The 21040-nt window shown below is 37.4% G+C and overlaps 1 protein-coding gene and 1 pseudogene across 1 annotated transcript; one reads left to right on the top strand and one right to left on the bottom strand.

Annotated features, from left to right (window-relative positions):
* The first annotated feature begins 8333 nt into the window (after window positions 1-8333).
* On the top strand, window positions 8334-9959 carry LOC141846938 (uncharacterized). Its single transcript, XM_074734958.1, has 4 exons — window positions 8334-8381; window positions 8791-8872; window positions 9171-9367; window positions 9526-9959. Exons 1-4 carry the CDS (start codon window positions 8334-8336, stop codon window positions 9766-9768), a joined length of 570 nt encoding a protein of 189 aa, XP_074591059.1. The 3' UTR covers window positions 9769-9959.
* Window positions 9960-10869: 910 nt separating this feature from the next.
* On the bottom strand, window positions 10870-14310 carry LOC141846937 (biotin carboxylase 2, chloroplastic-like; annotated as a pseudogene).
* Window positions 14311-21040: the final 6730 nt, after the last annotated feature.

Genomic DNA, 21040 nt, shown 5'->3' with positions numbered 1-21040 from the left:
AGGGGCTAAACAGGACGTAATCCAATGTATGTCACTGTCCGCACTCTACACTCCCCAGTCACCCCCCCTCGGGCCAGTGAACTGAGGGGCCAAACAGGACATAATCAAGTGTAAGTCACTGTCCGCACTCTACACTCCCCAGTCACCCCCTCTCAGGGTAGTGAACTGAGGGGCCAAACAGGACATATTGCACAACTCCAACAACTGACCTTTAACAATACTAAGAGCCAACAACTAATAATCAAGCAACGATATGCGATCAAGGTATCAACTGTAAGTATCAAAAACTAGATATCAAGTATCAGATATCCAACTAACTAAGGTCGAAGTATCAGATTAAGGTCAACAGTAAGCATCAAGTAATGAATCAAGGAACAACTGTAATAAGGATAGCAACAGGTAATCATGCACTATGAAAAGAAGACCCGTGTTGACCAAGCACAGGAGTACCTACCTGATTGACGAATCGTCACAATAAACCCTAATAAAATCCTCCGTGTCTCGCAGGATCGCTAGATCAAGGTCCTGCAATTAACAATAAATATCCCCTAAATATTAAATTTTCAACGAAGAAAACCCTAGTTAATTCTAAGGTTAATCTAACCCAATTAATTCAATTAAATTTATTAAATCAAATATCAAACTAATTAATACTTTAACCGATTAATTATCTAATTAAACTTGTTTAATTATAAGTAAAACTTAATTTAATTTAATTAATATAACTTAATCAATTTAACCCTACTTAATACAACTAATCATTAAAATCCAATTCAGTATTCTTAGAATTTATTGGTTGCCTTCAATAGTACCTATATCACCTTAACTTATTTCTTTAACTTTATCATTTATTATAGCTCTACCTAAAATCACCCAATTACGATTATTATATCTTATTATTTAATTTCCATTAACCCCCAAAATTCATACCACAACTATCAGATACAAAATATTTCCCCCCAAAATAAATTGTAATATTGGATAAACATATAAAGGCCCCAGTAACAGATTTATTTGAAGTATTAATATAAAATTTATCCATCCCATGAGCAGTTTCACTTTCCAGAATATGCTTACAAGTAGACTTACTCTAATGCTTAGTAAATATTGAACAATGAGCACCCATACGATGTCTAAGGAAGTTGTATCATAACCTAGGAAAGGATTGGGACAACATATCAGCGTTATCTAATTATTTATTTGAATCTCAACCAGTTAAATAGAGTTTGTGAGGGTGTCTTGTATGAACCCGAAAGTAACAAGAACACCTCAAGTGAGAAGAAAGGGGGAAAATAAGAAGGCCGCTAAAGGAAAGCTCTGAAATCCCCCTTCACGAGAAGAGGAATTTCTACAAAATATCGACGAGAAACAGGAGAAGGATCTACCTCAAAAATAAACTCCTCGAGGAAGAATACAAGCACACCGGGTGATTCGACAGCGGCGCTGCTGCAGATCGACGACGGCAGGGGTGGCGACAATTGGAGGACTAGGTTTTGGGCCAGCGATGGTAGACGAGACAGGGCGGCGGCGGTAGGTTTGTAGACGCTTGTTCTGGCGTTTGCAGGCACGGCTCCACACGGCGGCTGTCTTCAACTCCCGGCGAGGGCAGCAGCGGGCATCTTCTCCTGGTGGTGAAGGGCGAGGGAGGCGGCGGCGTCGGCCTGTGCAGCGGTGGCAGAGGAAGGGAGTTCGGTGGCTGAAGGTACAGGCAACGATGGCGTCCCGCGGTGGTGGCTCGGCTGGTGAGGAAGGCGGCGCGAGGAAAGGGAAAGACGAGCGATCGGGGGAGGGGAAAGGAATCGCAAGATTCCTTTATAACGAGCAGTAATTGTGATTTAGTCGGCACAATTAACGGCTAGACCGGCAAAACTAGGGTTTATTGGGCAAAACCATCTTAAAAACCTAGGTTTCAATATGACGATTGAACCGGTTACTGTAACGAACCGGGTTAAATTATGGTTCACTTAGTTTACTAACCAAACGACCTCTGATTTGACTCCAAACCAATTTTGTTGGATTCGTCTTCGCAAAATGAATTTTCTCATCGCGTCCGTTTTGATAAAACTCTCTTCCATCATGGACCCACTTAGACCGAACCAATTAAAACTTAGTCTTTAATTGATTAATTCTAACCCTAAAATTTCTAGGATATTACATTCTCCCCCACTAATAAAAATTTGGTCCCCAAATTTCCTATCTACCTACTATTGTGCCAAAATACTATACTTTCAATGATCAATCTCTCGTTCTGTTGTGTCTCAGCTCTGGTCGTATCTTCACGTGTCCAACCTCGACACTGATCGGCTGGGTATCTGAAGGGCATACGATCTACCTCTGCTCTGGCTGCGGCATCAACGTGTCCGAATTCTGTGCTGAACCTGCTGGGTAGCTGAAGGAATACGGTCTACATCCACTCTAGTTGAAGTTGACTCTGAAGCACTGACAACTACGGATGAACCGACTGATGTATTGGGATCATAATGAAATCAAATATCCTATGCTAACAGTACTACTAAACAGTACCACTATAAACTTTTAAGAAACCAATAAGGTGTACTAGTTAGTTTTACTTACAATACTTGGAGATCATGCCTCTGTCTGTCCCATCTCACAACCTGGATCGAATAACACGAAATCCGATAACCAAATATGATTACTAATTCCTAAGAAGTAACGACAAATCCGATAACACATCCAACCGAAAACAGACTCCGAAACCATGCAATATAAAACGCAGATAAACCAAACAACGACAAATTCGAAAGTAAACTAAACCTAAACCCTAAACTAATGCGATAAAATTTCTAAACCTAAACGCTTAACCTAATAAACCTACAATGAAATGCTAACTTCCGAAAACTACAACTACGCGATAAATCCAACGATAAATTCAACAGATACCGCAAAATGGACACCCATGCAATGACAAATCCAACCTAAAGTCACGAATGCAACGAAAAGCCAAAAGAAATAAACCTAGGCTCGGACTCGTGGGTTATGGATCCACCACGCTTCCGCTGCGCCACTCAGATACCACTAAATTGGTACCAGATAGGCTACAATGCAACGAAAATCCGACAACTCTACATGGACCGTAATACTAAGCTCTGATACCACTAAATTGTCACGACCCGGGAGGCCATCCGAAAAATTTCGACAACATCTCGCCAGTATCCATGACAATTTCCTGAATACAATTATACAACAGGCCAACACGGCCGTAACTATGGACCACATGTCAAACGAACACACACTTATACTCACAACAGACAAGATACAAGGCCGACATGGCCAAAACAACAATATGTAACTTCTCATCAACTACAGGCACTATTATAACAACGAAAAACGAACACGGTTATACGAGAAACTCAACGCATACCAAATGCAACAGAAAACATAATGATGACATTCACGGGGAAAGCTATATAACGGATACCCTCAAAAAGAACGCGCGAAGGAAAACCAATTTAGCCTTGTTGTGAGACGGGGGCAGTCCGGCAGAACTCCAAGCTTCGTTAGCCTTATCTATAACCTGAGGAGACAAGAAACCCCAGGGTCTGGATGGTGAGTAAAAATACTCAGTGAATACTAGATAATAGTGCAGAACATAGCAAGGTATCAAATGGATAATAGCATAGATGTCAAAAAGGTATATAGTTCCAACATGATACTTCAGGAGCAAGATCAACATACAATATGAAAATCATGTATGTCAAATGCAACACTCATATAACAACAAGTACATAATCATATAACAACAAGTGCAGCAACTATAAATGCAGTAAACAACAACAAATGCATGCCCAAAACGCAACAAACAACGCAATCAACCACAAGTCACTGTCCGCACTCTACACTCCCCAGTCACTCCTCGGGAATGAACTGAGGGGCTAAACAGGACGTAATCCAATGTATGTCACTGTCCGCACTCTACACTCCCCAGTCACCCCCCCTCGGGCCAGTGAACTGAGGGGCCAAACAGGACATAATCAAGTGTAAGTCACTGTCCGCACTCTACACTCCCCAGTCACCCCCTCTCAGGGTAGTGAACTGAGGGGCCAAACAGGACATATTGCACAACTCCAACAACTGACCTTTAACAATACTAAGAGCCAACAACTAATAATCAAGCAACGATATGCGATCAAAGTATCAACTGTAAGTATCAAAAACTAGGTATCAAGTATCAGACATCCAACTAACTAAGGTCGAAGTATCAGATTAAGGTCAACGGTAAGCATCAAGTAATGAATCAAGGAACAACTGTAATAAGGATAGCAACAGGTAATCATGCACTATGAAAAGAAGACCCGTGTTGACTAAGCACAGGAGTACCCACTTGATTGACGAATCGTCACAATAAACCCTAATAAAATCCTCCGTGTCTCGCAGGATCGCTAGATCAAGGTCCTGCAATTAACAATAAATATCCCTTAAATATTAAATTTTCAACGAAGTAAACCCTAGTTAATTCTAAGGTTAATCTAACCCAATTAATTCAATTAAATTGATTAAATCAAATATCAAACTAATTAATACTTTAACCGATTAATTATCTAATTAAACTTGTTTAATTATAAGTAAAACTTAATTTAATTTAATTAATATAACTTATTCAATTTAACCCTACTTAATACAACTAATCGTTAAAATCCAATTCAGTATTCTTAGAATTTATTGGTTGCCTTCAATAGTACCTATATCACCTTAACTTATTTCTTTAACTTTATCATTTATTATAGCTCTACCTAAAAACACCCAATTACGATTATTATATCTTATTATTTAATTTCCATTAACCCCCAAAATTCATACCACAGCAATCAGATACAAAATATTTCCCCCCCAAAATAAACTGCAATATTGGATAAACATATAAAGGCCCCAGTAACAGATTTATTCGAAGTATTAATATAAAATTTATCCATCCCATGAACAGTTTCACTTTCCAGAATATGCTTACAAGTAGACTTACTCTAATGCTTAGTAAATATTGAACAATGAGCACCCATACGATGTCTAAGGAAGTTGTATCATAACCTAGGAAAGGATTGGGACAACATATCAGCATTATCTAATTATTTATTTGAATCTCAACCAGTTAAATAGAGTTTGTGAGGGCGTCTTGTACGAACCCGAAAGTAACAAGAACACCGCAAGTGAGAAGAAAGGGGGAAAATAAGAAGGCTGCTAAAGGAAAGCTCTGAAATCCCCCTTCACGAGAAGAGGAATTTCTACAAAATATCGACGAGAAACAGGAGAAGGATCTACCTCAAAATAAACTCCTCGAGGAAGAATACAAGCACACCGGGTGATTCGACAGCGGCACCGCCGCAGATCGACGACGGCAGGGGTGGCGGCAATTGGAGGACTAGGTTTTGGGCCAGCGATGGTAGACGAGACGGGGCGGCGGCGATAGGTTTGCAGACGCTTGTTCTGGCGTTTGCAGGCACGGCTCCACGCAGCGGCTGTCTTCAACTTCCGGCGAGGGCAGCAGTGGGCATCTTCTCCAGGTTGTGAAGGGCGAGGGAGGCGGCGGCGGCGGCCTGTGCAGCGGTGGCAGAGGAAGGGAGTTCGGTGGCTGAAGGTAGAGGCAGCGATGGCGTCCCGTGGCGGTGGCTCGGCTAGTGAGGAAGGCGGCGCGAGGAAAGGGAAAGAGGAGCGATCGGGGGAGGGGAAAGGAATCGCAAGATTCCTTTATAACGAGCAGTAATTGTGATTTAGTCGGCACAATTAACGGCTAGACCGGCAAAACTAGGGTTTATTGGGCTAAACCAACTTAAAAACCTAGGTTTCAATATGACGATTGAACCGGTTATTGTAAAGAACCGGGTTAAATTTTGATTCACTTGGTTTACTAACCAAACGACTTCTGATTTGACTCCAAACCAGTTTTGTTGGATTCGTCTTCGCAAAATGAATTTTCTCATCGCGTCCGTTTTGATAAAACTCTCTTCCATCATGGACCCACTTAGACCGAACCAATTAAAACTTAGTCTTTAATTGGTTAATTTTAACCCTAAAATTTCTAGGATATTACAAATTGATGGGTAAGTGCAAGGGTTGCTCCTCTTATTCAACATCTTGCTTGGCTCCCCTTTCTACGTCTCATCATCAATACTAATTTGTTACTTGTAGCTTGCAAGTTTTAAAGTTTTGGAAACACTATAGCTCCATCTGATGAAGTACTTTATGTAGTAGTCTTCTCCGATGTTGATTTACATTTTTTTTTTTGGCTCTGAACTCCCACTTTAACCTCTATTCCTTCAATACATGCATATAAACCTTGCAACAAAATAGCCTCATATATCGATGATTCCATACTTATCAATGCTCCCTGTTCTTAATCGAACTCCTAAAGAACTGATGGAAATCTATTCAACAAATACATCATTTTGAACATTCTCTAGAATTGCTTAAGTAACTTCAACATTTTCAACATGTATCTCACCTTTTCTACAATGATTATGTTCATTCTCTTAGCAAACGCATTGAGCTATGGTGTACCAATTCATGTTGAATGCAGTGTGGGAGTAGTATACCTTAACTCTCTTCTATTACCAGAGCAAAGACCTTTATGATTGAGTGTTTGTTTTTCTCAACCTTGGCATGAAACTGTTAAAAGAAATCAAACACTTGGCTCTTATTTTCATAAGTTTACGTAAGTGTTTCTAGAAGCACCATTTATGAGTGTGACAATGAACCCATTGCCACACAGATACTCCATCTAAAATAATCAGAGATGCATGAATCAACTCTGTCTTCCTTCCTCTCAGATCTGGTCCTAAAGGATACTCTTTACTGCTACAACAAAAACTGAAACTCAACTTCTTTCCTTGGCTAGTTTAATAAAGGATTGGCTATCCATCTGCTTTCAGTCTCTCACAGTGATATGACCCAGTTTCTTGTGACACATGCCGATGAATCATCCTCGATTACATCAACCAAGTTTACATTTAACGCAGCATGAGCTTTATACAATGTGTGGTGATGATTTTAGTAGTTTTCATTACCAAATTGATGTTGAAACTTCTCTTTATCCAGAATTTTATTAACTAAAATTGATTAAGCTGAAAATCTGGAATTTCTCTGACATTCTAAGAATCAAAGTATACATTGTCCCCCAGTTTGGGTGAGCTTGTCGCCTATTCCAGCAATCTGAGCAGCATTGTCGTCAACCAACTTCACCAAAATCTTCCTGCTCATAGGTAGTAAAATATTATCTGAACAATATGGTAGCACTCACAATTAGCACAAACTAGCATAACCGCCTCATCTGTAGGTAAAGTGGCAATAGCAAACGTGCTCTCAGCTTCAGACTTATTTTGCTTCTATGGTTTCTAATTTTTCTTGAGCAATTTGCAAGTTCTCTTTGTGTGGCCAGGTTTACCACTGGTGTACTGTATCTCTTCTCTCCTTGACTTATCACTTGATGACCACTTATTTGCAGAATCTTTGCTTTTGCTTCTCACAGGCCATGAACATCATAAAAAATCTTATAGAAGTTAATTGATTGATAATGCCCTACACAGTATTCAGATGATCGTTGATATTAGTTTCATCCCCTGTACGTTAGTCTCTTTATCAGGTATAACTTTTTTTCTCCAATTTTTTGGTACAAAGTCTATCCAGCTTTGTTTATACCACATGTACGTCAGCCTAATCTGCAATGTAGTTTTAGATGTTCTCATATACAAACCCATATAATCTTCAATCATCATCACTTTTGTCCTTGGACCTTGCTGAATCAATAATATTGGTGCATAATAATTCTTGCAATGAAGTTTTCATCCTCTTCCAAATATCATAATTGCTTTCATGAAACTTATCATTTTTTTAATGTTCAACTCTATTTGAAGATAAATAAGCTTTTACAACCTGTTAAGTTGTGAAGTACCTCTACTATTACTGAATGAAATGATGATGCCTTGACATTTAGTTGAAACAATATTGCAGTAGTTTTTCATGAAACAAAAACACAAGCTCACAAAAATGATTTACATGAAAAAATCCCTTGAAAGATAATGGTAAAAGCCCATGAGAGAAAAATAAATCACTAATAAATAGGAGAAAGTACATATAGTTTTTCTTTAGAATCACTATGAACACTAATTGGAATTAAATATGAACTAGGCTACTGAATTGGAATTAAAGAAAAATATCACTAATTGAATATGATTCGGCTGATGAAGCACACTTGGCGGGCGGCTAGTAAGCTGGTTGCACAAATGAGGCGAGCCAAATTAGTTCAAATCAAAAGGATGAGTTTAGCGGTTCGGTTGATCCGTGTGATGTAGGTAAGCTCACAGACACCATCGAAGGACTTGAGGATGAGAGCAAAGGGCTCATGGACAAAGGTGAAGGGTGGAGAGAGGAGAGTATGTTTATTGACGAAGGTGGACTTACATACAAATCTAAACTCTTTTTAAAAGGAAGCTATTTTCCTAAAGAGATCTATATTTTTTGTTAACCAATAGAAATTTTATTTAACAATAATTTTACATCATAGAAAACCTTATAACATCTAAAAAAATTATAACATCTTGCGCCAATGCTCCCCTTCAAAAATTATTTCCTAAAAATTATTTTATGTGAAACAAATGGAACCTTAGTTTTAGGCATAAGGTTGCATTATAGTAGTAATAAAACAAGTCATAATATCATGAGAATTAAAATTTAAGATAACTGAGAATGCATCGTATAATGAGCTATTTTTTTTTCTTTTAAAATGAATTTAGGCCTTATATTTAATTTTCTCTAACAAACATTTTGCTATTGCCTGTGTAGAATTGTGAGCATCCTCTAGCTCTACGACAGAGTAAATATGTACGTGTTGGTTTTGTTAGATCAGGTTGGCGCATAAGGAAAGGTAAGCTTTCTCGTGCAACTTTGTTATCTAATGAGCAACTTGGCTAAAAGATGTACCTGTTTATATAAAATTTTTATTTTTTACTAATCCTCTAATGTCTAGGCATGCTAGTTTATTTCTATTGTCAAATGAAATAACCAGTAACTGCAGAAGCTGACATCGTAACATAGGTTTGATTCCAAATTCTGAATGATGCAAGGATCAAATCTTTTCCCTTGATCGTTACAATTATAAGTTTTTGAATTGTACTTCAAGTGATTTTAAGATTCTCAAAATAACTTTTCGTCAAAAGTTGCAGTGCCGGGTAGGAATTCTTGTGAGATAACAATGATGCATCAAGAAGATGCTGGCATCAACATTAAGGTTGCAAAAGTTGCATTTGTCAATGGAATATGGAACTATGTGATGAAGATGAACAGAGCACTCCGTGAATATTCCTACTCAAGGCCAATTCGATCGACATCATTTGCTACTGTTCAGAGACTTGTTAAAATGGTCAGCTTTAGTAATCCAACTTCAAGTTGTTACTTTTTCCTGTCAAAAGAAACTAGCATCAGAATCATATTCAAGTCTTTACAATTCCATGCAAGCATAAAAGATGGTTTATGCATTTGTGAAGAGTTTCAACATGCTAATGTTCTTTTTGTGCTCAGGTGCCACCAGATTTCGAGATCAATGGTGAGACAAACAAAAAGGAAGTTGCTGGGAGATTAGGCAGAAAGTTTGGGCAAAAGAAGATGGCTTATGCTTCCGAGAAGAAATCATTGGGGTCATCAAAGAATTGGATCAAGAATGGGTTTTTGGTTCTTGGTGGTATCTTCTGTCTATCGCGAGGCTGCTCTGCCATTTGCTCTCATCTGGCAGTGGCTTGCACCTTGAAGAAGTTTATGAAATGAAGGGAATTTACATCCTAGTTCAGACTCGATCAGATCATTGCCAATCTTATTAACAATGGTGATATCATAATGAGGGGATCTCGGCATCCATCAACTTAGTCAATGTGTGCCTTTCGAAATGAAATGATATCAGTGAGTGAATAGTGCTTTATGGTGCATTAGAAACAAAGCGTATTTCCCCATTAATTCTACGGAAGGAATAAGCATTTGCTAGAAAATAGAATAAAATTTCAAATTATTGAAATTAATTTTCTAATTACATTTTAAATTACATGTTATTAAACTCTAAGAATATTCGTTTCCACGGTATTTTATTCTTTAACGAATATTTGTTGTTATTTTTTTTACTTTATCTAAATTATAGTTTTCTATTTACCAACATCTTTAGATGAAATCTGACAATGCAATAAAAATTTATTATCAACATCTTCAGGTGCGAGTTGGTCAACACAACAAATGTTCTATAAGGTATTAGTCAGTTCGCAAGAACAGAATTGGATACCCGATTACAAAACAAAAAAACAAAAATCTAAACAATCTTCATTGAACGAGTTCATGTGAAATCATTCATTTTACTCTTTGTTATGAATCTCATATATTCTCCTAGCATTAACGAGTAATTCAATTTGATAACACCTGCATGAAAAAGTTCAATTTCCCCGTTTCGGCTTGACATGTACAAAGAAGCTAGTTAAAAGAAAAGTCAAAAATGAAATAATGTTCCAATCTTCACATAAGAATTTAAGCAAATAAATCAAACTCAACAAGGATATCTAGTGCATATTACATAGGTTTAACATGACAGGATCATATCGCTATTCACAATGTGTAAGTAATCTCTTAAACAAATGAACATCTATCAATCAAGTAGTTTTAGAATGATTGAGAAAGCTGTGAAATAATATCTTTAATGTGTAACAAATCAAAATTTGATTGGAAAAACTCCCTAAAGTCTTTTTTTTCATTTTAGACAAAAGAAAAGGATTTCCAATTAACATATGGAAGAAACCAACATGGTAAGAAGCAAGTAATCACAAGGCTATTCTGGCACCAAGCTCTTATAAAGCAAATAAACTGCAGCGTTTAGAAATTCTGGTAAGTTTAGTTGTTTGATACAGAAATCTCTTTTTCTGTTGTAGACATGATCACTTTCTTGGGCTGCATTTAGAACAAGATTAATCATTTCCTTTACAAATATATGCTAAAAGGATATAATGGACAGCTATACTCACTGCAACCAACTCATTTTCATGCTTTGGTATGAACGCAGTGTCTACTTTTCCATTTCTAAAGTCCCATTTCACAAAAATATGCATATAAGAGAACCCTTGTATTTGATTATGTTGGGCAAAAAATATTTCACTACACAATTCATAATTTTGGTACCTCAATATCAAGAATCAACTTATGGTACTCGATAGTGGTGGGCACTCCTGCTCAGAAAAAAAAAATCAACTAAAAATCAGTTACTAGAAACGTACATGGCAAAGAAAAAATCCCATGAAATGCAGTAGTTGACATGTTTTACCTATTTCTCATGCAAATATGCAATGCTGTCTTACTAGAAACCCTAAAGATTCAGTAATCATGATTTGTTTGGAACCAAGGGTCCATGAAAAACAACTATCATACTAGAAGCATATATGAAAACAAAAATCCCATGTAACACATTACTTAACAAGGTTTTCCTATTTCTCATGCAAATAATGCAATGTTGGCTTACGCTAAAGATTCAGTAACCATGGTTTGTTTGGAACCAATGGCACATGAAAACAACTCTTGTACCATATGAAAATAGATTTCAAAAGTTCCAACTCCAACTTTCACGTCTTTGGAAAGATACGAAATGAATCCCATAAGTTGTGGTGTTTATATGAAATTCCCTTTGAGTTTTACTGCACGCATGTCCAATGATCAGTGGTTTGTGGATAAGAAAGTAATCTGCTATCGTGCGTTGGGAATTAGAAATCTCACCTTTTTTGAGTGAATGCCAAAACTAACGATTTGCCACTCCAAAGAAAAAATACAAGGTTTTCTTTTGTTTCAATTTTACAAGGTAATTAAAACAAAGGTATATATCATCAAAATTTGCCTATTCAAATATATCATATGACCATGTTATCAGTATGCTGTTGGATGCCAAGGAAATAACAGCTAGAAATGTAAATATAGATAACTAGAAAAGATTGGTGAAAAATATTTTTCTCATTTGAAATAAAAAATAAAATCTGAAACTAAATTATTCACAGACACAAGAAATTTATTGTGTATTCTATGACATTGTAACAGATTGGCATCCTCACATGATGAAAGGCAACAATTCAATAAGTTTATTGACTTTTTGATTTTCAGAGTGGTTCACCAACCTGTGATAATGGTGTCACTCAGGGCTCTTTTCATTTGTTCTATGCTCTTTTCATTTGTTCTATTCCTCTCTCCCTGGTTGGCGCCCAAACAATGAGCTGATTCAAAAATCAAGTACACAGTAAGAACTTCAGGAAGATACAATATAAACAATGCTTGTAAAAATGAGACAGGATTCAGGAGCCAAGTAAACCTCACAACAGAACCAATAACTACCACCTTAACAAAATAATTTTTAAAAATTATAAAACACCTTCCCAGGTAGGGAGTCGTAGCTTGGGGGAACCATGTAACATGGGTAAACATGACTATCCATTTTCACAAATGGTCCTCCAGATGGCAAGTATGATGTGATTTTCCCTGCAATTTACATGAGATCATTGAGAAACATTTTTTCGAATACAACAATTCAATGTAAACCAATCCAAATCTCAGTAGTTTTCATAGGTTGATTTTAACAAATTAAAGTAGGGTTTGAAACACAATTGGACTCCAGAAAAATTGAATGGAGTGCAACTACAAGGTTGTTGCATGAGAAGGTGAACAAATTGAAGAGCTTTGTCGCAGACTATTACCATACTTCCGGAGTTCTATTTTCAATTTATTCATTGAAATTTTTAAAAACAATATTAAAAATCTAGGAACAAGAGAGTACCAGGTCTAGGACGAAATCCTTTGAAAGCATCTTCTGCATTAATGCGACACTCAATTGACTGCCCTCTAAGAACAATATCTTCCTGTGTATTAAGCGTACTATAAGAGTTTATGATCTCAATTAAATGAGTTCATAAAACTATTATAAGATGTAACACACCTGCTTGTAGGTCAACCTTTCTCCAAGAGCCACACGTATTTGTTCCTCAATCAAGTCAGTTGAAGAAATCATTTCTGTGACAGGATGTTCTACTTGGTTTTAATTGAAATGTCATTTAATCATAACCTTCTAGGTTTCAGAAACTATGTTAGTGCAGGAAGCACTAGCAGATCAAACCTGAGTTTTGATTATGGAACTAGGATCAAGTTAAGTATGTGGTTTGACTAACAAGGTTGAAATGAGTGTGCAGAAAACAGGTTAAGTCCTAGTGCGGCTAGGCATGAAGACTTGGCAGAGTCAAAGTGCACCAGGCACAAGTCTGGACTTGGTCAGGAGGACCAAGTTGCAGATGAAATGGACTTGGTCAGGAGGACCAAGTTGCAGAGAAGAATGGACTGATCAGGAGGATCAGTTGCGTTCAAGTCCTGGGGGGCAACGACAGAGCCGAGCAAAAGTCCAACGGGTCAGGAGGACTTGGTTGGCATCAGGTAAATTCTCCCGAGGGGAGTGGGTGAGGACGCGTTCCTACAAGGGAACAGTAGGCGCCGGTCTAACCCAGGGTCTCACCGGAGATCCGAAGTTAAGACTCGAAGTTGGTTCGGTGAACCGACTTGTTCTTTAAATGTTATATTTCGAGCTAACTTGTTGTGCAGGAAAGAAAAGCTCGACGAAAGCTAACTCCGGACGAAAAACTCAGTTTTTCGGGTCTGGAGTCGACCCAGATGGGCTCTGGAGTCGACTCCAGCCGAATCAGCACGAATTCCGGAAGTCAGCGCGTCAAAGTCTTCGCCAACGCGACTGGAGTCGACCCAGATGGGCTTCTGAGTCGACCCAGGTCAAAGAGTTATCGCCGCTGCCGCCACCGCGACTGGAGTCGACCCAGAACCGGATCAGAGTCGACTCAGGAGGGATAAGCGACGAAGCGGATTAAGTTTTATCTGCCACGTCGGCTGGAGTCGACCCAGATGGCGATCTGAGTCGACCCAGGCCGGCTATATAAGGCCTCCGCGAGCAGCAGCCAAGCAATTCAACGCAAACGCTTCCAAACTCCGTTCCCGTGATTCCCGAGCCTTCCAACTTCGACGTCGGTGCTGTGCCTGCCTCAAGCAACTGTCCCTAACACCGAAAACGCCGAATTCAACGTCCGGGGAGCGAAAGTTTGGTAACAATTGTACTTTAATTTCATATCATTATTGTAATCGATTTTGTACTTGAATTTTTCGATACACTTGCTGCCGGACAGGGGCAAGTGAATTAGTGGATTGCCCAACGTAAACGGTCAAGGACCGTGGGCCTTGGAGTAGCAGCGTTGCGCTGTGAACCAAGTAAAAACAAATTGTGTTATTTACTTTACTGCATTTCATTTCGACATTTTTACTTTATTTGCTTCCGCTTTCGCACTCGAGTTTTACGAAAAATCGAAAAGCGTTCAAACACGCTATTCACCCCCCCTCTAGCGTGTTTCCGATCCTACAATTGGTATCAGAGCGGGGGTTCTTGAAAACAGTGCAACCACTGATTCAAGACGCTTTTTCAAATTTTTTTTTTTTTTCGCTTATTTTTCCCGCACTACTAATCCAAGACCAAGTCTTGGAATTCTCTTTTCTCTTGTTTTCTTGTGTGCATATATCAATGGCCCAACAAGAAGGCTCGAGCACCGCACGACCACCGTTGTTTTCCGGTGACGACTTTCCATACTGGAAAACCAGGATGGAATGTCACCTGAAAACACAAGTGGAGATGTGGATCATCATCCAGACGGGATTCACAATCCCAACTGGCAATGATGGAAAACCACTCTCCTGCGAGCTCTGGGATACCGCCACGATGAAGAAAATTGAGGCAGACGCAAAGGCCACCCAGACGCTCCAATGCGGTTTAACCAAAGAGGAACTGAACCGAGTCGGCCCGATCAGCAGTGCCAAAGAGCTGTGGAACAAGCTAATCGAACTTCACGAAGGCACCTCCGACACCAAAGTAAGTAAGCGTGATTTATTAATCAATAAATTATATAATATAAAAATGCTAGAAGGAGAGTCGGCAAGCGGGCTACATGCAAGAATCAAGGACATCCTCAACGGTCTGCACTCAATAGGAGAACGAGTCGACAACCGCGACATAATAAGGTACGCACTTAAGGCATTTCCCCGGAATACCTTATGGGCATCAATGGTAGATGCCTATAAAGTTTCCAGGGATCTTAATAAAATTAAATTAGATGAATTGTTTTCCGAATTTGAATTACACGAACAGTCTAATACGGAAGTGCAGGAGAAAGGTATTGCTCTAATTGCAGGTTCCGAGCCAAAAAGACGAAAAGTACCGGAAGAATCAGAGTCATCGGACACCGACGGAAACGAGGACGTCACAACCGAACTAGTAAATCTAGTTCGCAAAATGTTCCGGAACAAACGAGGAGTCCGCCGATCGGAGGTCAAGAAGGTTGTAAACGCGTCGAAGCAGCCAATGACCGGAAAAGAAGACTCGAAATGCTACGGCTGCGGACGAAAGGGGCATTTCATTGCCGACTGCCCGCGGAAGGACCAAAAGAAAAAACGGAAAGTTCTCAAGGCGACGTGGGACGAGTCATCATCCGAGGAGTCGGACGAAGAACCAACGAAGAGCTTCCTCGCGCTTCCGGCTCAAAACGATCCAGACGAAAGCGACTACGACTCGGACGACGAAAGCCACGGATCCGTATCCGTTTCCGAAGGTTCGAAACCCACTGTAAGTTACAATAGATTATTTTCGATAATAATTAGTTTAAGTAAAAAATTAGCCAAGTCCGAGGCCGTGGGTGAATCGCTCCGAGAGGAGATAGCACTCCTCAAAGAGAAAGTCATCCCTGAGTCACCGACTACGACCGATTCGGTTGAAGATTCGACTCGAGCTAAAATCGAGGAAGAAAATGTTCAACTGAAAGCTCAAGTCGGTGATCTCAGACGAACGCTTGAAAAATTCACCTCCGGGTCCAAGTATCTGGACATGATGCTTGGATCGCAGAAGGCTGGATACAACCGATCGGGCATCGGATACGCGGCTAAACAAAGATCATTCATAGCACTCACACGTAGAAATCGAACACGAGTCCAAGCGTGGGTTCCGAAGTCCCGGCTGGTTAACCCAGTCGGACCGAACCAATTCTTGGTTCCCAAGGATCAGGTCCACTTGGTTCGACCAATCAAGGGGCACGATCCCGGGGGAACCAAAATAACTTGCTTGATTTCCTGCATAACTTAGATTTATTTTCCTGCATTAGAAATTAGGATAGTCTAAGGACCAACTACTTGATCAATTCTTGCCAACATAGTACCAGGGTGGGGCGAGATGATAGTACGTCAGGGAGGCTAGACAAAGTGGTCAAGAAGGGTAAGGAGTACCTGACTTGGTTCACGGAGTCGAACTGAACTGACCGAAGCTACCTCGCCACATCCTAGACTAGTTAGACCAAGGTTTTTCAATAAATCGATTAAGTCCATAATTTCTTGAATTGATTCTGTCTAGGAAGTGGTCGTTGCTCCGATAACCAAGAAGGCCCCTTGCCTCGCCACAACCTGGGAATCAATTTTTGAAATGTGTACTTAATTGGTTGAAGGCTAAACCTGAATCTAACTCAAAATTGATCAAGTATAGATACCCTTCACAATAAACAAAGATAAAATTGAAATCATCTCACATTCAACTCATAGGTTAACTGATTGACCACTTAGACTGGGTGAGATGAATAGGTAATAAATCAAAATAACCCAACAAACAAGTTTTCAAAATTAATCAAATCACCAAACTCAATTATTGCAAGGATTGAGCCTCGGGGAGCCGTCCTTTGCAATCAATTTAACTTAACAAGGATTGAGCCTCGGGGAGCCGTCCTTAAACAATTTTTTAAAATTAAATTAACCGTCCTTTTCAAAATTAATTAACTTCAAAATTAATTAAAAATTTTCAAAATTAATTAACTTCAAAATTAAATTAACAAATTTTCAAAATTAATTAACTTCAAAATTTAATTAACAATTTTCAAAATTAATTAACTTCAAAATTTAATTAACAAAATTTTCAAAATTAATTAACTTCAAAATTTAATTAACAATTTTCAAAATTAATTAACTTCAAAATTTAATTAAAAATTTTCAAAATTAATTAACTTCAAAATTTTCAAAAATTAATTAACTTCAAAATTTAATTAACTTCAAATTTTCAAAATTAATTAACTTCAAAATTTAATTAAACAATTTTTCAAAATTAATTAACTTCAAAATTTAATTAAACAATTTTCAAAATTAATTAACTTCAAAATTTAATTAAAAATTTTCAAAATTAATTAACTTCAAAATTTAATTAAACAATTTTCAAAATTAATTAACTTCAAAATTTAATTAAATTTTTCAAAATTAATTAACTTCAAAATTTAATTAAACAATTTTCAAAATTAATTAACTTCAAAATTTAATTAAACAATTTTCAAAATTAATTAACTTCAAAATTTAATTAAACAAATTTTCAAAATTAATTAACTTTAAAATTTAATTAAACAAATTTTCAAAAATTAATTAACCTTAATTAATCAATCTTTTCAAAATAAAATTAACAATGCTTTGAAACCAAGATCCATAAAATCCAACTAAGTGTTTCTTAAATTTATAGGAACACAAGAAACTGGATAACTGGATGTTGGACAGCGGTTGCTCCAGACACATGACTGGAGATCAATCCAAATTCACCAAACTCAAGTTCAAAGACTTGGGAACCGTTGCATTCGGGAACAACGGAAAATTAAAGGTAATCGGTTCAGGTAATATAAAATTAGACTCCAACTTTGAAATTAGAAAAGTTCTGTTGGTTGACAAATTTGAGTTCAATCTACTTAGCATAAGTCAGCTGTGTGACTCAGGTTACACAGTTAGGTTTACCAAATCTAAATGTCTACTAGAAAACATAGAAAACCCAGAAATCAAATTAACTGGGATTAGGAAAAATAACATATATAATATTGACCTACCCTCATCCTCACTCAAGTGTTTACTAACACAACAAGAGGAAACTAGGTTGTGGCACAGAAGATTGGGTCACACTCATGTTAGACTTATTTCAAAAATAAGTCACAATGGATTAGTTAAAGGCCTTCCAACATTAATAAACTTAGAAAATGAAATATGTAATGCTTGCCAACAAGGAAAACAAACAAAAGCTTCACATAAGGCAACTAGTCAAGCTCAATCTAACTCAATCCTAGAATTACTACACTTAGACCTCTTTGATTCTCATGGGGCTAAGTCACTAAGCGGAAACCAATACTGCTTAGTAATAATTGATGATTATTCAAGATTCACCTGGGTAAAATTCTTAAAAACTAAAGATGAAACATATGAAAAATTTACAACATTATGTAAATTATTAGAAAATGAAAAAGACTTAAAAATTAAAAGAATTCGAAGCGATCATGGTGGTGAATTTGAAAATGCCAAATTCACAAAATTCTGTCAAGATAATGGCTACCACCATGAATTTTCGTGTCCAAGAACACCACAACAAAACGGAATAGTAGAACGAAAAAATAGAACTCTACAAGAAGCCGCACGCACAATGTTAAATGAATATAGACTTGCACACAAATTTTGGGCTGAAGCAATAAGCACAGCTTGCTATATTCAAAATAGAGTTCTAATTAATAAAAGACACAATAAAACAGCTTATGAAATATTTAATAATAAAATACCAAACTTAAATTACCTTAAAGTATTTGGATGTAAAGTACATATATTAAATACTAAAGACTACTTAGGAAAATTTACATCCAAAACCAGTCCTGGAATATTCTTAGGATATTCATCAACCAGTAGAGCCTACAGAGTATATAACAAAGACACATTAAAAGTAGAAGAAACCACCAATGTAACATTTGACGAAGAAAATACAAATACAATTAATTATGATGATATAATAAAATTTAATAATCAGAATAATTCAACTTATACAAAAGATCAAGAAGATGACGAAATTAGAATAATTAATAACAACAATAGAACTGAACCTGAACCTGAAAGGACTGAACCTGACCTAAGTAGAACAACCCAAGCACCCAGACTTAGGGCAAGTCACCCACCTGACCAAATTTTGGGTGATCCATCCTTAGGCGTGAGGACCAGATCCGCCTATAGGAACCTAAGTCAAGTAGCCTTGATTTCCAAAATGGAACCCAAAGTCATAGAAGAAGCATTGTCAGATCCTGACTGGATCATAGCAATGCAAGAAGAGTTAGCCCAATTTGAAAGAAATCAAGTGTGGGACTTAGTGCCAAAACCTGAAAACAAATCTATCATAGAAACTAAATGGGTATTTAGAAATAAAACAGACGATAAGGGTGAAGTAGTTAGAAACAAAGCCAGACTAGTAGCCAAAGGGTTTAGTCAAGTAGAGGGACTTGACTATGACGAAACCTATGCACCCGTAGCTAGACTTGAATCCATACGAATGTTGTTAGCCTATGCGGCACATAAAGGATTCAAGCTCTACCAAATGGACGTTAAGTCCGCATTTCTAAACGGGTTTATAAAAGAAGAAGTCTATGTAGGACAACCACCAGGGTTTGAAGACAAAGACCATCCTGAATATGTCTTCAAGCTAAAGAAAGCCCTTTATGGACTAAAACAAGCTCCTAGAGCTTGGTATGAAAGGCTTTCTACTTACCTAGTAACTAAAGGGTTCCAACAAGGACAGATAGACCCATCCCTATTTGTGAAAAACATAGAAAAAGACTTCTTCATAGCCCAAATCTATGTAGATGACATAATTTTTGGTTCAACCAACTCAAAATATTTAAAAGAATTCATAAATCTAATGAAAAATGAATTTGAAATGAGTTGGGTAGGTGAACTTCACTTTTTCCTAGGACTTCAAATTAAACAAACCAAAGATGGAAATTACATATATCAAAGTAAATATGCTAAAGATTTAATCTTTAAATTTGGGATGGAACACTCAAAAGAAATAAACACACCAATTGCAACAAATTGTAACATAGATAGTGACCCAAATGGAAAACAAGTTGACTTAAAATACTATAGGAGTATAATTGGAAGTCTACTTTACCTAACTGCAAGCCGACCTGATATATTATTTGCAGTAGGTATATGTGCTAGGTACCAAGCAAATGCTAAAGAATCACATTTAACCGCAGTTAAAAGAATACTAAGATATATCAAAGGAACCTTAACTGTGGGAATGTGGTACCCTAGGAATAACAACTTTGACTTAGTTGGATATTCAGATTCAGATTATGCCGGTTGTAAACTAGACCGCAAAAGTACAAGCGGTGGATGCCAGTTCTTGGGTCCTTGTCTAGTTAGCTGGTGTAGTAGAAAGCAACACTGTGTTGCACTATCTACAACTGAAGCTGAATACATTGCCTTAGGTGAATGTGTTGCACAACTCCTTTGGATGATGCACACATTAACGGATTTTAACTTAGAATATAAAAACACAAAAGTATTAATTGACAACATAAGTTCAATCAATCTAACAAAAAATCCAGTACACCATTCACGAACCAAACATATAGAAGTTAAGCATCACTTTATACGCGATCATGTTGCTAAGGGAGAAATTGTACTCGACTACGTCGAGTCAAAATCAAACTTAGCCGACATCTTTACTAAACCTTTACCTGAATCCGAGTTTAGTATACTTAGAAGAAAATTAGGCTTATGTTTAGTAGAGTAGGAAAAAGAAATTTGTTTTCAAAAATTCATGCTTTTCAAATCTATTATTAAGTATATTTCAAAAATGCTTTTCAAAACTATTAAGTATATTTTCAAAATAATTTCTTTTAAAGTTTTATTTTCAAAAATAAGCAAATGGAGATTTTGCCTTAGACTAGATGCAAACCCCCTAGAAAGCATGTACCTATAGATCTAGGTGGACATCTCACAAAGCACACTAGATACCTTGTTTGTGATTGCAAAAACTTAGAACGGTGTGAGATGTATAGGCCTCTAGTCTAAGCTAAACAGATGCTTTAAGTCAGTGCATCAAACCAAAAAGCTTAGACTTTAATTTCAAATTGATCAAGTTAAGTGTCCCAAAATAAAAAGACAA

Source organism: Curcuma longa, chromosome 16 (genome assembly GCF_044706935.1).
Source record: "Curcuma longa cultivar G26 ecotype Majalengka, Jawa Barat chromosome 16, ITB_CL_G26_1.1, whole genome shotgun sequence".
NCBI classification, from domain to species: Eukaryota; Viridiplantae; Streptophyta; class Magnoliopsida; order Zingiberales; family Zingiberaceae; genus Curcuma; species Curcuma longa.
This window is presented reverse-complemented; position numbering and strand designations above follow the sequence as displayed.